Source organism: Glycine max, chromosome 20, assembly GCF_000004515.6.
Source record: "Glycine max cultivar Williams 82 chromosome 20, Glycine_max_v4.0, whole genome shotgun sequence".
NCBI lineage: Eukaryota > Viridiplantae > Streptophyta > Magnoliopsida > Fabales > Fabaceae > Glycine > Glycine max.
In genome coordinates, this window is record NC_038256.2 from 38,367,445 (window position 1) to 38,380,705 (window position 13,261).

Here is a 13,261-nt window from a genome sequence, read left to right on the forward strand (position 1 = left end):
AAATCATATTGCATTGTAAGAACCAATTAATATAAGATAAATAATTTAAAATGAATTATTTAAATTTCAGTCATTGAATATACTCTTAATAATATGTATCTATAACTATAAATAAAGACAATAGTGTTCTTGTTGTCTTTCTTCTTTGCCTTTTTGTTCCCTTTGTAAAACTAAAATAAAAAAATAAAGGCTTGATTTTGTCTCCACGTTTGTTTTGATTTTTTACCCTTCAACTAATTTTACAAACTAACTCATTATATTTAGTTTTTGACCTTTCACATCATTTATTTCTTTTTAACTCCTGGTCTCTTCTTTCTCTATTATTTTTTTTCTTATTGGGTTGTCTAATTGAACCCAAGAGAAAATAGAATTAAACAACTTCATATTTAATGATCAATAAAATAAAATATAGAAAATTATCCTATATTTTGAATTCTATTATTAATTTCTATGACTATCATATTTAGTGCATCATATTTAATTTCTCTTTCCTACCATTTTTTTCATATCATTTATGTATAAAATTAAAATTTAATAATTAATATTATACTAAAATACATAAATATATGTAATAAAATTATAAAATATTAAAATTTGAATAATTATTGTTTTTTAATTAACTATAAAAATCTATATTCTTTATTTACTCTAGGTAAATATTTATCATAAGAAAAAATTTAGATTAAATAGTTTCATTTATTTTCACTTTTGAAAAAATTAATTTTTTTTTAATTTATTGGAATATATAAAACTTAACTTTAGATAAATAGTTCTCATTTTACATTTGAATTTACAATCCAATTTTTGTTATTATCTATATGTAAAATGAGAGCTATTTAGCTAAAGTTAATGTTTATATATTTCAATCAATTAAAAAAACTAATTTTTTAAAATTAAAATAAATGAAAACTATTTACCTAAAGCGAATATAGAATATGAATTTTTATAATTTATTAAAAAATAATTACTAAGAATTTAATATTTTATAATTTATATATATATTAGTATAATTTTAATTATTAACTTTTAATTAAGGATTATAAAGTTTTAATTTTGTATATAAATGATATGAAAAAAAAATTATATGAATGAGAAATAAAAGATGATGCATTAAATGTAATAGTTAAAGTATTAATGATAAATTTAAAATATAAGACAATTATCTGTATTATATTGATGGATGAAGTTAGTTAATCTCATTTTTATTTGAGTCAGTTAGACAAATCCTTTCTTATTTTAAAATTGTAGAGTGTCTCTCTTTCATGTACTTAATAATAGTGACAAGAAGCTAATAATCTCATTTGATTGTTAGATTATATTTTACTTATTTTACCCTTAATACTAACTATATATCTACTAAATATGGAACTACTTTTGCATATTTGTCACATATTTACCCATTAATGGCTTTAAACCATCTATAACCCTCTCAAGTATTTTTTATTTGTCAAATACAAACAATAAATACCTTTTATTCACTGTTTATTACTATTATAAAAAAATAAGTAATAGTATGTATTTTATACCATCACTTAATTATTTCTTATAATAAGTACCGGAGTTTGATCACGAGAGCAATGGATACAACCATGAAGGTGATGCTGTCATTTATCCTCATGCTCTTATGGAGCTGTGTAGAATGCAAGAACCATCCTCACCCACAAGACCCTCTAACCCCGTCTGAGTTCAACGATGTACGAACCATTGTCCAAAACGCATACCCAACCTCCCATAATCTCACCTTCCACTACGTAGCCTTGGACGAACCCAACAAGTCCGAACTCCTCTCATGGCTATCCTCAAACCCTAAAACCAAACCTACACCATCTTCTCCGCCACCACCTCGCCGGGCCTTCGCCATAGTCCGGTCCCAAAAACAGTCCCACGAGATCACAGTGGACCTTTCCACTCGTTCCATCGTATCAACCAAAGTCTACGAAGGAAATGGATACCCTATGCTGACCTTGGGCGAAATAGCAGTGGCGACACGGTTGCCATTCAGCTACGAACCGTTTAAGGAGTCCGTGACGAAGAGGGGTCTCAATATCTCTCTGGTGCGGTGTAATGCCTACAGTTTTGGTTGGTTTGGAGAAGCCAAGACCGTACGGAGCGTCAAGATTAAGTGCCATTACAGAAATGGGACTACTAATTTCTATGCCAGGCCTTTGGAAGGGGTGGCAGTGTTGGTTGACTTTGATAATATGAAAATTGTTGGTTACAATGATAGATATGTGGTTCCTGTGCCAAAGGCAGAGGGCACTGAGTATAGAGCATCTAAGCTAGAACCACCCTTTGGTCCAAAGCTTAAGGGAATAGCTTTCAAGCAAGACGGTGGACCTGGATTCACCATCGATGGTCATTCCGTAAGGTATTCACTATGAAAAAACTTTATAGTAACAAAACAGTTTGCATGTAATTTTAAAAAAATTGACAATAAAACTTTAGTGTGAGACAATTAATTATCAGTGACAAATTTTGTTAGTAATACTTTAATTTCTTGTAGTGATTATTTGTAATTTGTATTCCTTCTTTTTTGTATCTTGCACTTTTTTAAGAGGAAATTCTGTTAGTGTGGGATAATATTACGTTTATATATATACTTTTTTGTTAACACCAACGGCTGTATGTATAGCTTTGATACTAACCATTTTCTTTAATCAGTTGGGCCAATTGGGTATTTCATGTAGGATTTGACATTCGGGCTGGCCTAGTAATTTCTCAGGCATCAATTTATGATCTCCAAAAGCAGAAATATCGTCCGGTACTATACAAAGGATTCGTATCAGAGTTGTTTGTGCCATACCAAGACCCAAGTGAGGAATGGTATTACGCAACATTCTTTGACTCTGGTGAATATGGTTTGGGACAGTATATGTCTTCATTGCAACCTTTGACCGATTGTCCTCCCAATGCTGAATTCATAGATGCATACTATGCTAGTTCAGATGGTACCCCTGTAAAGATATCTAATGCCTTCTGTATATTTGAAAAGTATGCTGGTGATATCATGTGGCGTCATACAGAAGTTGGAATCCCAGATGAAGTGGTACTTTTTTTTTAACTCCGATTTTTCAATTATAGTTTTTTGTTCTGGTTCCATTTTTCACTTTGTTTTAATTTTCAGTTGATAAATATTCACTGTGTTCTTTTTGGTAGATTACTGAGGTTAGATCTGATGTAAGCCTAGTGGTGAGAATGGTTTCAACTGTGGCCAACTACGACTATGTCATAGATTGGGAATTTAAGCCAAGTGGCAGCATCAAATCTGTGGTATGATTGCATGCACCAATCTTTAAATGTTTTATGCCATAACTGAAATTATAATCCATCATTTCTTTATTCAATCTTTTAGTAGAAAAATTTGAAGAGACGTATGTCAGCATTAGACTCTATTTCTTATGGGACTTTATTCAATTTTGTTCATGGTGAATGGCAAGCCACCTTCAACAGCTTTTAAAAGGACCTATTCATATATATGTGCTATTTATTGTGGAAATGACTCAATCTTTAAGTGTCCCTTTAAGTACAAAGCAATCAAAACTGAAATAAATGAAACAGAGTTATTCCTTTCTGTAATCCAAAATTGAGCGTAAATTGTTACATGTGCGTGATCAATTGATGTAGAATAGTCGTTTATAATATTCTTACATGCCTCAAATTTCCCATGAAAAATACCTATGATTTGGTAAAACAAAAAAAATGAGAGTGAATAACCAAGTTAATTAGCACTTCACTAAATTATATCTATATATGCAAATAAATAATTTATACTCCTTTTAGACCTAAATATATGCAACATAAAAATAATTTTAGACTTAAATATAAGTAAATATTAACTGGTTTTTATCTTATTTAATGATAATATTTTTATTATATCGAATAAAATCTTATTTTTTGTTAATCATTTATTCTTATTTTACTATGAAAGATATTTTATGAAGATTTTTTTAATTAAATATTATTAATTGAATTTTTTAATCCACATATTTTGTAGTTAAATTTATTTATATATAGGTCCAGATTTACTTATAAGTAGGTCCAGATAGTAAGTAATTTACAATTACTTATTATTTAGAAGCTAATTGCATGTTATATATTTTTTAAATTAGGTTGGACTTACTGGGATATTAGGGCTTAAGGCAGGGACTTACACCAACACAGACCAAATAAAAGAGGATATTTACGGCACACTAATAGCAGATAATACCATTGGTATCTACCATGACCACTTCTTCACCTATTATCTTGACCTTGACATTGATGGTGAAGCCAACTCCTTTGTGAAGTCCAATTTGGAGACAGTGAGAGTGAAAGATGACACCACACCCAGGAAAAGTTATTGGACGGTTGTAAGTGAAACGGCTAAAACTGAAGCTGATGCAAAAATCAACCTAGGGTCCAAGCCTTCACAGCTACTAGTGGTAAATCCTAATAAAAAGTCAAAACAAGGAAATAAAATTGGCTATCGTTTGCTTCCAGGCCCAGCAGCGCGCCCACTTTTGCTTAATGATGATTATCCACAAATCAGAGCTGCTTTCACCAATTACGATGTATGGGTCACACCTTATAACAAATCCGAGAAATGGGTGGGGGGCTTATATGTTGATCGTAGCAGAGGCGATGATACTTTGGCGGTTTGGAGTCGCAGGTGTGTCATTTACTTTACTAAATTACATGTTACACTTTCTCACTTCTTATTTACTCTTTCCTTAAACTGACCTAATTCATTAAGTGTGTTTTTTAAGTTCTGGTTCTATAATCAAAATTGGAATATCATTATTCTGCATAATAGAGGTTTAAATTAAAAACACTAAAGTGTTACTCAAGTTTTGTCTAAATCTTTACTTCAAATGCTAAATTTATAAATAATTTAGTTTAAAATTTTGAAGAGGTCTGAGAAATGGTCCATGCTTCGGTGTTGTGAATTGAATATGCAGGAATAGGAAGATTGAGAACAAGGACATAGTATTGTGGTACACAATGGGATTTCATCATGTCCCTTGCCAGGAAGATTTTCCAGTTATGCCAACATTGAGTGGCGGGTTTGAGCTGAGGCCAACCAATTTCTTCGAGAGCAACCCTGTCCTTAAAACACTATCACCCAAGCTTGTTGGCTGGCCTAACTGCACTTCTCAACATTAGCTGCTATTTATTATACCGAAACAACTAAATAAAATTTGAAGGATTCATGTATTCTCATATATGCATGCTATTTCTTCGTCATGTACCCAAAAATAATTGTTCATTTTCAACAATCCAGCTAATAAAGAAAAAACAAATACTAATTATTGAGGATATAAAATAAAATATACTTGATGAAATTGAAAATATTTATTATGTTAAAAATATAAAACTTATCTAACATTCTTTAATTGATTAATTATTTTAACATAACTCTAACTTTTTTTTATCATGTATCATAAGATTTACGATATCATCTATGCATCATATTCAACTAATTAGATTAAATCTTTTTAGTCAACTCTCATTTATTTATTTTCTAAGGTGTAGTTTGATTAATTTTATTTAAGGATTTATATGAGATAGGTTGAAGAGGTTTATTTTTGTTCTTACTCGACTTAATATTTTGATAGGATCAGTTTATTTAAACTTGAATCCGAATTGAACAAAATCAGACAATATATATGAAATAAGATTGAGTAAACTCGATCTATTAATGCACTATATTAATCTCAACATTCTGTGGTGAAATTGTAGAATAATAAGAAGTATAACACTTAAGTTACTACTTAAAAATAAATACTTTCATTATAAATATAATATCATATTATAAAATATTTTATCATCTATTAAATTAAATATTGGGGAAAAAAGGTTAGATCTTTATAAGTTATAAGTTATCTAATTAAATTTTTAACTTTCAATTAGTTTTGGCAAAATATAGCCTAATTTGAATGAGTATATCACTACTAATTTTGGCCCAAGTGGTATGTGTCGTTAAGTATCACTGTACCCTTACTGATAATATACAGTAATATATTGCACTTATGATTTTGTTCTAATGCTTCTTTTTACGAAAAAAAAAAAAGAAGAAGCGATAGTTGTAAATGATCAAGAATAAAAGAAAAAAGCAAAAATACTCATGAAAATTTATATCAGTTTAATAGGTTTATATTGTCGTGTAAAATATTTTATACTTAACTAATTGAAAATTATTATTAGTATAACTTTCAAAATAATTAATATACAAAACAATAAAATTATCCATTATTATATATCACAAATTGTGTTTGAATGAGAACATAAAAAAAAAATCTTACATGGTTAATTTATGTTTACTTTGATCCAAGAAAAAAATGAGTTTTAACATTTTTATCCTTGCGTGTAATATATTTTTGAAGTATTGAATGTTAATTTTTTTTTTGTTTTAATTCTCAACAATTATTTTCGTTAAGGAAAAACTTGAATAATACAATAATGTTAAATTGTTTGTTATATTTATATTATCATGGAAATACAAAATATTTGAGAATCTATACGTCAAATTAAAGCAATCATTTGAAAACCAAAGATCTTAACGTAATCACGTTTTTTTTAATTTAATTCTCATAGAATTCCAAGTATTCAGAATATTACTTAACATAATATGGGGAAATGACGGTAAAATTGTGTCCCTTAGTTTGACCTAAATTTTATTCAATAACATGCCTGCCCTTTACAATATTAAAAGAACAATAAATATTTAATTTTTACATAACATTTCTTCTTATTTTTCTTCATGTATAATGTATGGCAGCATGTCGGTTTGGTTAATTAGCTGAGCATTCTGGTATTAATTTATAATTTTATTCAAGCAATGGACTACTTTCGAAAAAGTTAGCTGGCCTTAGCTCAAAACCACCATGAATTGCTGGCATTGCTGCAAAATCTTCTTGATAAGGAACGTGATGGATCCCAATTGTGTGCCATAGCACTATGTCTGTATTTTCAATCTCTCTATTCCTGTATGAACCATGATCCACTAGGTCAAATTAGAATTTGATAACGTAGTTTGATCAATTAGTAGTCTTTTTCTTTTAAATGTGAACTTTAAAACTAAAAAAATTGTGACCAATCAAGAAGTTTCTTTCATATATAATAGCATATATAAATATAGAAGTTTAAATCAAAACAAATATAAATTTCAAATAACATTTCACTAATGATATATTTTGTTGGGGAAAAGAAAATAAAACACGGATATTAATGATTTATCTTACTTAATTAGAGAAAAAAAAGTTGATTCTAAAAAATAATTGTTTTCCTACATTTCTTTTAATTTAAATTTTAAAATTTTGTCTCCTTTGTTGTTTTCATCCACCCAACCAAAGTGACCCTAAAAGTATCATTTGAGACTAGGATAAAAAAAAATCCAGTTACCTCTGGCTCCAAACGGCTAAGCCATCATCACCACGGCTCCTATCAGCATAGAACCCTCCAGCCCATCTCTCCGATCGGTTATAGGCAGTGACCCACAACTGATACTTTGTGTAAGATGCTCTTCTTTGAGGGTAATCATCATCAGATAGCAGAGAAGTAATTGGGTGTGCACTGATCAGCCGGTAACCCACTTCATTCCCTAGCTTTGTCCTTTTGTTGGGGTTGACTATTAACAGCTCAGCTGGCTCCAAGCCGAGCCGTATTCTCCCCTCGGCTTCCCTCTTTGCAATTTCTCTGACTACTGTCCAGTAACTCTTCCTTGGTGTTCGAAACCCAGTTGCTCTTGCCCTTTGCAACTTAGCATTGATGAAGGAGTTGCTACTATCATCAATGTCAAGGTCAAGATAGTAGGTTATGTGGTGATCATGATAGTTGGCTATAGTGTTTTCAGCCACTAATGTTCCAAACACCCTTTCTTTTATCTCACTTTTCTGTCTATAGGGTACTGCTTTCATCTCCATGATACCTGTCAGATCCACCTATCCATATAATACAATAAATTAATTTAGGATAAATGCCCTTTTGTTTCACTTGAACTTATGCATCATGTTATAGTCATATTCTTCTGTAATTTAATAGTTTCAATTTATAACAGATCAGTCCGGTTAGAACTAAAATAATATAACTTTTATTTAAATAAAACATCTATCATAGTTATAATATTCACCACGAGTTACGAGTAGTGATAAATTTCCAATTTTCCAATTGTATGCGCTTCAAGTGGAGATGACTTAAGAAAATGTATTAGTTGAATTTGTTTAAACTTAAAAAGAAGTAATTTTAAAATAAATATTTTTTATTTAAGCATTTTTTTAATAAGCAGATAACATTTATTTTTTGAATAAAAATACAAATCTATTTATTTGAAGTATAAACAGTTTAGAAAAACATAATAGAAAATTGTTTATTTTGTTTAAAAAAATAAACGCTTATTATAAGACTGACCAAGCCACAATCACACCAAAATTCAGCTCTTTCAATCATATTATGAATCTACTCCAAAAAGTTGGCAGAAAAATCTTACCCCAACTTTTATACTACCACTTCTTAGGAATTCCCAATCAAGAACATAATCATAGTTACCTACAGTAGCAACCATTCTGACCACCAAAGTAATTTCAGGTTCTCCATTCCTTATCTGCACAAAAACAAAGTGTGTTCATAACAAAACAGCAGAGATTACAAACAATTTCAACCAAAACTGCTATGATAAAGTATAACACCTTACCAAGTTTTGGGGGTTGTTGATTTCCATGTGCCTCCAAGCCAAACTGCCAGAATTCCTCTCAAAAATGCAAATAGCCCTGGGAACCTGTTGCACCTCTCCATTAGGCCCTGCCATGTAACCGTCCATATACACTGCATTGCTCGGGCAATCAACCTTCGGTTGCAAGGTATCAGCTGCACGTCCAAAGCCAAATTCACCAGCATCCATGAAAGTCCTGAAATACCATTCCTCTGTAGGATCCATGTAAGGAACAAATGTCTCAGACACATGACCCCTATATAGCACTCTTCTATATTTTTGTGTTCTGGCATCAAATATAGAAGCAGTTGATATGATCATTCCTGCCCGAGCATTGAACCCAACATGGAAAACCCAATTAGCCCATTTGACCTCATGGCCCTTGATGGTGAACCCAGTAATATCTGACCCATTACATGAAGCAGATGATGCTTTGGGCCTGCTGTTGCTGTTGCTGCTTGAAGATTGAAAATCTGTGCCTTCGGCTTTAGGCAAAGGGGCAATGTACCTGTCATTGTACATAGTAATCTGCATTGAATCAACATCAACTAGCACTGTGATTCCCTCAATAGGTCTTGCCCACACATTAACCGATCCTCCCCTATAAAAGCATGACACTTTGAGGGCTCTCCTTGTGATTTTTTCTCCATACCAACCTATGGTAAATGGTACACAAGAAACTTCAGACAAATTCAACCCCCTTTTGGCTATTGATGATTTGAATTTGGGGTAGGTAAGAGGCAATTTGCTGGCTTGAAAAAGCTCATTGAATGTGAAAGGAGGGTATCCATGACCAGTGTAGATTTTATCAGATACAATGGACCTTTTGGTTAAGTCCACTACAAGCTCGTGTGTCTCACCTTTGACTCGAACAACTACAGTGGCTTGGCGAGGAATAATAGGCTTGTCTTTTGTATTTGAAGATAGCCACTCTAGGACATTTTTTTTGTCTGGTTCTTCGACATCCACAAAATGATAGGTAATGTTAGGAATAGCACCAAGGTAAGACCCTTGAACTATGTCCCTTGTTTTGTTGATTTCAGCAGGGGATAGAGGGTCTAAAGGATGAGCTAAACTATTAACGGAGTTGAATTTCAGAAAAAGGACTAGAATGAGACATTGAACAATCATGGGAACTGCTTTATCAAACCTTCTGATCATGTTTTCCACCTCACAGTTGGCGTAGGGGTACCAAATTTTATGATACGACTTCCATGTTGTATTTATAGTAGCAAATTTTATGTCACATGGAAACGTTCAAATTTGAAGTATATCCTATTTTATTCATGTGAATTTTTGAAATGTTAAGAATTCATTTTTTCTTGAAAATTAGTATTGTTCTGTATCGAGGAGTTATACGTGTATCAATAAGAATGTCTTAAATAAGAGAGTCTCTTTGTAAGCGTTTCTCTTGCAACCAAACTAAAAGTAAACTTCCTTAATGAAGTCATCATGCTTAGCTCAGATAAGTGAGCTGGACAAGATTTAAGTTGAGGTTATTGATTTAATTTGAATCGTTAAAGAAAAAAATTACTTCATCAGCAATACCCGTATAAGTTCTTTCCTTGCGTTTACAGTAAGAATAATTGATTAATTTGATTGCTTTACTTCTACAATGAAACAAAAGAGTATGAGATAATTTGCGTGCTTATCTTTGACGACATATGTTGTTCTTTCTGAATGAACCACGTGAAGTTTGAGTTTTAACTTTTTAAGAATGATTGATAACTCTGTTTTGATTTCATTTTCTCGTTATCTAATGCATTTTGTTGTATAAAGTTACTATCAATTTATCATATACTACTATTTACTTGCTCTCTCTTTTATCTTTATTTTCAGCTCTTTTTTTTTTTTTTTTTATCAGATCATGTATCACCTTTTCTCTTTTCATTTATTTGTTTTTTCTTTCTATCTCTTTTCCTTAAATTCATACACCCAAAAAAATAACGATACCTTTCACCATTTTCTTGGACAAGCATTTGACTTTTTATTTTATTTTTGGGGGTGGGGGTGTCGGTGGTAAATTACTTGCATTCTATGGTAAGAATGGAGGAAGCTGCATTATGCTTCATTGCTTTAATTATTTTTTTTTTATCATTCATTGCTTTAAAATAGAATTAATAATTTGGAACGTTATATATAATTATTTTAAGCTATGTTTGGTAGAGGTGAGAAAAAAACCAGTTCGAATTGAACCAAATTATAACTGAATCATTTTTCTCGAAATAGTTCAATAGGAGTACCCTGTTTTATAAAATCAAATTATTTTACAAAATCAATTTGATTAATTAAACTGGTTTTCACTTAAATATTTTTTTATTTGAAAAAAAGAGTTTGAAAATAAATTCAAAATTGGTTTGGTTTTGAATCGATTTCTATATCGGTTTAACTATTTGGATATAATATCAAATTGGTTAAAGCAGTTTGAAACCAGTTCAATTTGATTTTTTTAATGGAACAACTTTTTGCACACTCTTAATGTTTGACAAGACATTTTCCTTATCTTCTAGTTTTTTTACTTAGCTGAAAAACTTGTTTAACAAACTTATTTAGCTGCTTGCTAAACATGTTTTTTTAGGAGCTTATAACGTATTTTAAAACACTAGTTTCTAGCCTATAACGTTTTATATTTTCTTTTATTTTTATCTTCAATATATTTATCAAATTTTTTGATTATTTCTTTTAAATAAATCATAATTTTATTATTTTTTTATAATTTTATATTTATAATTATTTTAACGTTTTCTAATTTTATATTTAAATATTTAGCTTTTAATAATCAACTAACTTTTCCTCTTTATGAGTTTTTCAAATAATTTTTCGGAACATAACTTAATCCCCGTATCATTCTTAGAAATTTTAGTTGAATTGATATCTTACTGACTCTGTTTATTTAAGAGTAAATATTTAATTAACTTTACAAAGATATATAACATATTTCAAGTTTTTTCTTTGAAAATTTTAAAATAAATTATATTAAATATAAAATATATTTTCTCTACATCTCTCTATCACGTTATTTGCTTTCTCTCTCTCTACTTTTACATAAATTACTATACAAAATTAAATAAAAACACAACTATCATTTTTTTTGTGAAATTAATTTAGTCTTTCGCACTATTATATATAGATCAAAGCTGAGAATGTCCAAAGATAATTTAATGATCTATATATCTATCTGTTTCACACCCTGAGAGAACATATGGATGTCTTACAATTTTTATAAGATTAATTAATTGTTTTGGATATAGTTAGACAACCAATTTAAGTTTCAAATTTTTATTTAATTCTATACAAGAAATCTAACCCAAATCATTGACATGAAATAAAAAAATTGAATAGAAATTCCCGCAAAAATGCTCTCTACATCATTATAAAATCAAACTTGTAGAATTCTGACATACGGTTACAGGTGGATATCACATCATGACAGAGTGCCCGAGTCCAACATCTGAGTTGTAGTCAAGCCGGCTTAGATAAACCTAACTTTAAAGTTGAAACTATGACTTCCAACTTGCCAAAGATTATTAAATACAAATTCCAATTAGAAGTTGCTCTAAAAATATTTCTTTCTGGCTTCTCAACTTGTCCATACTCCGTTCAATGAATGGTGACGGTTTTTTTAACATTGTAAACCTGTTTTTTTATTCAATATTATAAACATGTTTTTGTTATTTAATGTAATTTTAAATTGTATTAATATTATTTAGTAATTGATTGGTTTCGAAGCCACCATAATGACCCCTAATAATAAATAACTAACAAAGAGTTAACAAATAGGTTGTTCATAGTTTATTTATATTATCAGATATGTTTTTTAATTTATTTATTAACATTCATTAGTGTTTCTTTAAAGCAAGACATACTAAAATAAACATATAAGATAAAGTAGACCATATTCAAAGATAATCAAGAGCAATTTGTACGTCTGACATCGTTTTGTACATACACAACACAGGATTGACCTTAAAGCAAATGAAAGAGGAAAATGACCAAATCAAACAAAAAAGAAAGAGTAAAAATGAACTGAAACGGTTGTTTTTGTTTTGACTTGGTAAATATGTTTTCCGTCAGACTATGGTAAAATAAGACGGGTTGTTGCAAATTTTGGAATGCAAATTTACATTAAGCACTTCTTTTTTGGCTTCCAAATAATCATTCTGAAAAATTAAAAAACATTCCAAAGTGCAGAAAGCAACATGGAAGTGGAGAGCAATAGCCAATAAGAAGATGAGGTAACACAGGGCAAGTAAGCCAGTCCAACCCAAATCTGCAATATACCTGTTTGATGGGTTGGGCTTATAATAAGAATTGCGACACACGAGATGAGACGATGCTATATCATTCTTACATTTGTATACATATTTTTAATGGTTATTATTAAAGTTAACAATTTTATCATAGTAATTTCTAACTAGATCACAATATTATAACAATACTTAACACTATCAATAAATATCTTATTTTTTTAATATAACTTTTCTGTTTATTTTTCTTATCATATTATTTATCTTATTTCAGTCTTCTCCTTCTTAATGGTAAAAGAAATTGTAGAAAAGCATTATACAAATAGAA

The 13,261-nt window shown here is 30.0% G+C and overlaps 2 protein-coding genes across 2 annotated transcripts; one reads left to right on the forward strand and one right to left on the reverse strand.

Annotated features, from left to right (window-relative positions):
* Window positions 1–1,245: 1,245 nt before the first annotated feature.
* LOC100800090 (primary amine oxidase) lies at window positions 1,246–5,201 on the forward strand. Its single transcript, XM_003555291.5, has 5 exons — window positions 1,246–2,368; window positions 2,662–3,046; window positions 3,157–3,270; window positions 4,110–4,648; window positions 4,938–5,201. Exons 1-5 carry the CDS (start codon window positions 1,578–1,580, stop codon window positions 5,140–5,142), a joined length of 2,034 nt encoding a protein of 677 aa, XP_003555339.1. The 5' UTR covers window positions 1,246–1,577; the 3' UTR covers window positions 5,143–5,201.
* A 1,320-nt stretch (window positions 5,202–6,521) lies between these two features.
* On the reverse strand, window positions 6,522–9,916 carry LOC100802589 (primary amine oxidase 1). Its single transcript, XM_003555996.4, has 4 exons — window positions 8,669–9,916; window positions 8,465–8,578; window positions 7,381–7,919; window positions 6,522–6,963 (listed from the first exon to the last, which is right to left on the reverse strand). Exons 1-4 carry the CDS (start codon window positions 9,845–9,847, stop codon window positions 6,807–6,809), a joined length of 1,989 nt encoding a protein of 662 aa, XP_003556044.2. The 5' UTR covers window positions 9,848–9,916; the 3' UTR covers window positions 6,522–6,806.
* Between the last annotated feature and the right edge of the window lie 3,345 nt (window positions 9,917–13,261).

Bases quoted from the DNA above. Each gene is read 5' to 3' on its own strand.
- LOC100800090 (XM_003555291.5), top strand. From the start codon at position 1,578: ATGGATACAACCATGAAGGTGATGCTGTCATTTATCCTCATGCTCTTA. The intron at 3,047-3,156 runs GTACTTTTTTTT...TCTTTTTGGTAG, and splicing joins TTGGAATCCCAGATGAAGTG to ATTACTGAGGTTAGATCTGA. The intron at 4,649-4,937 runs GTGTGTCATTTA...TTGAATATGCAG, and splicing joins TTGGCGGTTTGGAGTCGCAG to GAATAGGAAGATTGAGAACA.
- LOC100802589 (XM_003555996.4), bottom strand. From the start codon at position 9,847: ATGATCAGAAGGTTTGATAAAGCAGTTCCCATGATTGTTCAATGTCTC. The intron at 8,579-8,668 runs GTAAGGTGTTAT...GTTTTTGTGCAG, and splicing joins TCAACAACCCCCAAAACTTG to ATAAGGAATGGAGAACCTGA. The intron at 7,920-8,464 runs GTAAGATTTTTC...TTATATGGATAG, and splicing joins GTGGTAGTATAAAAGTTGGG to GTGGATCTGACAGGTATCAT.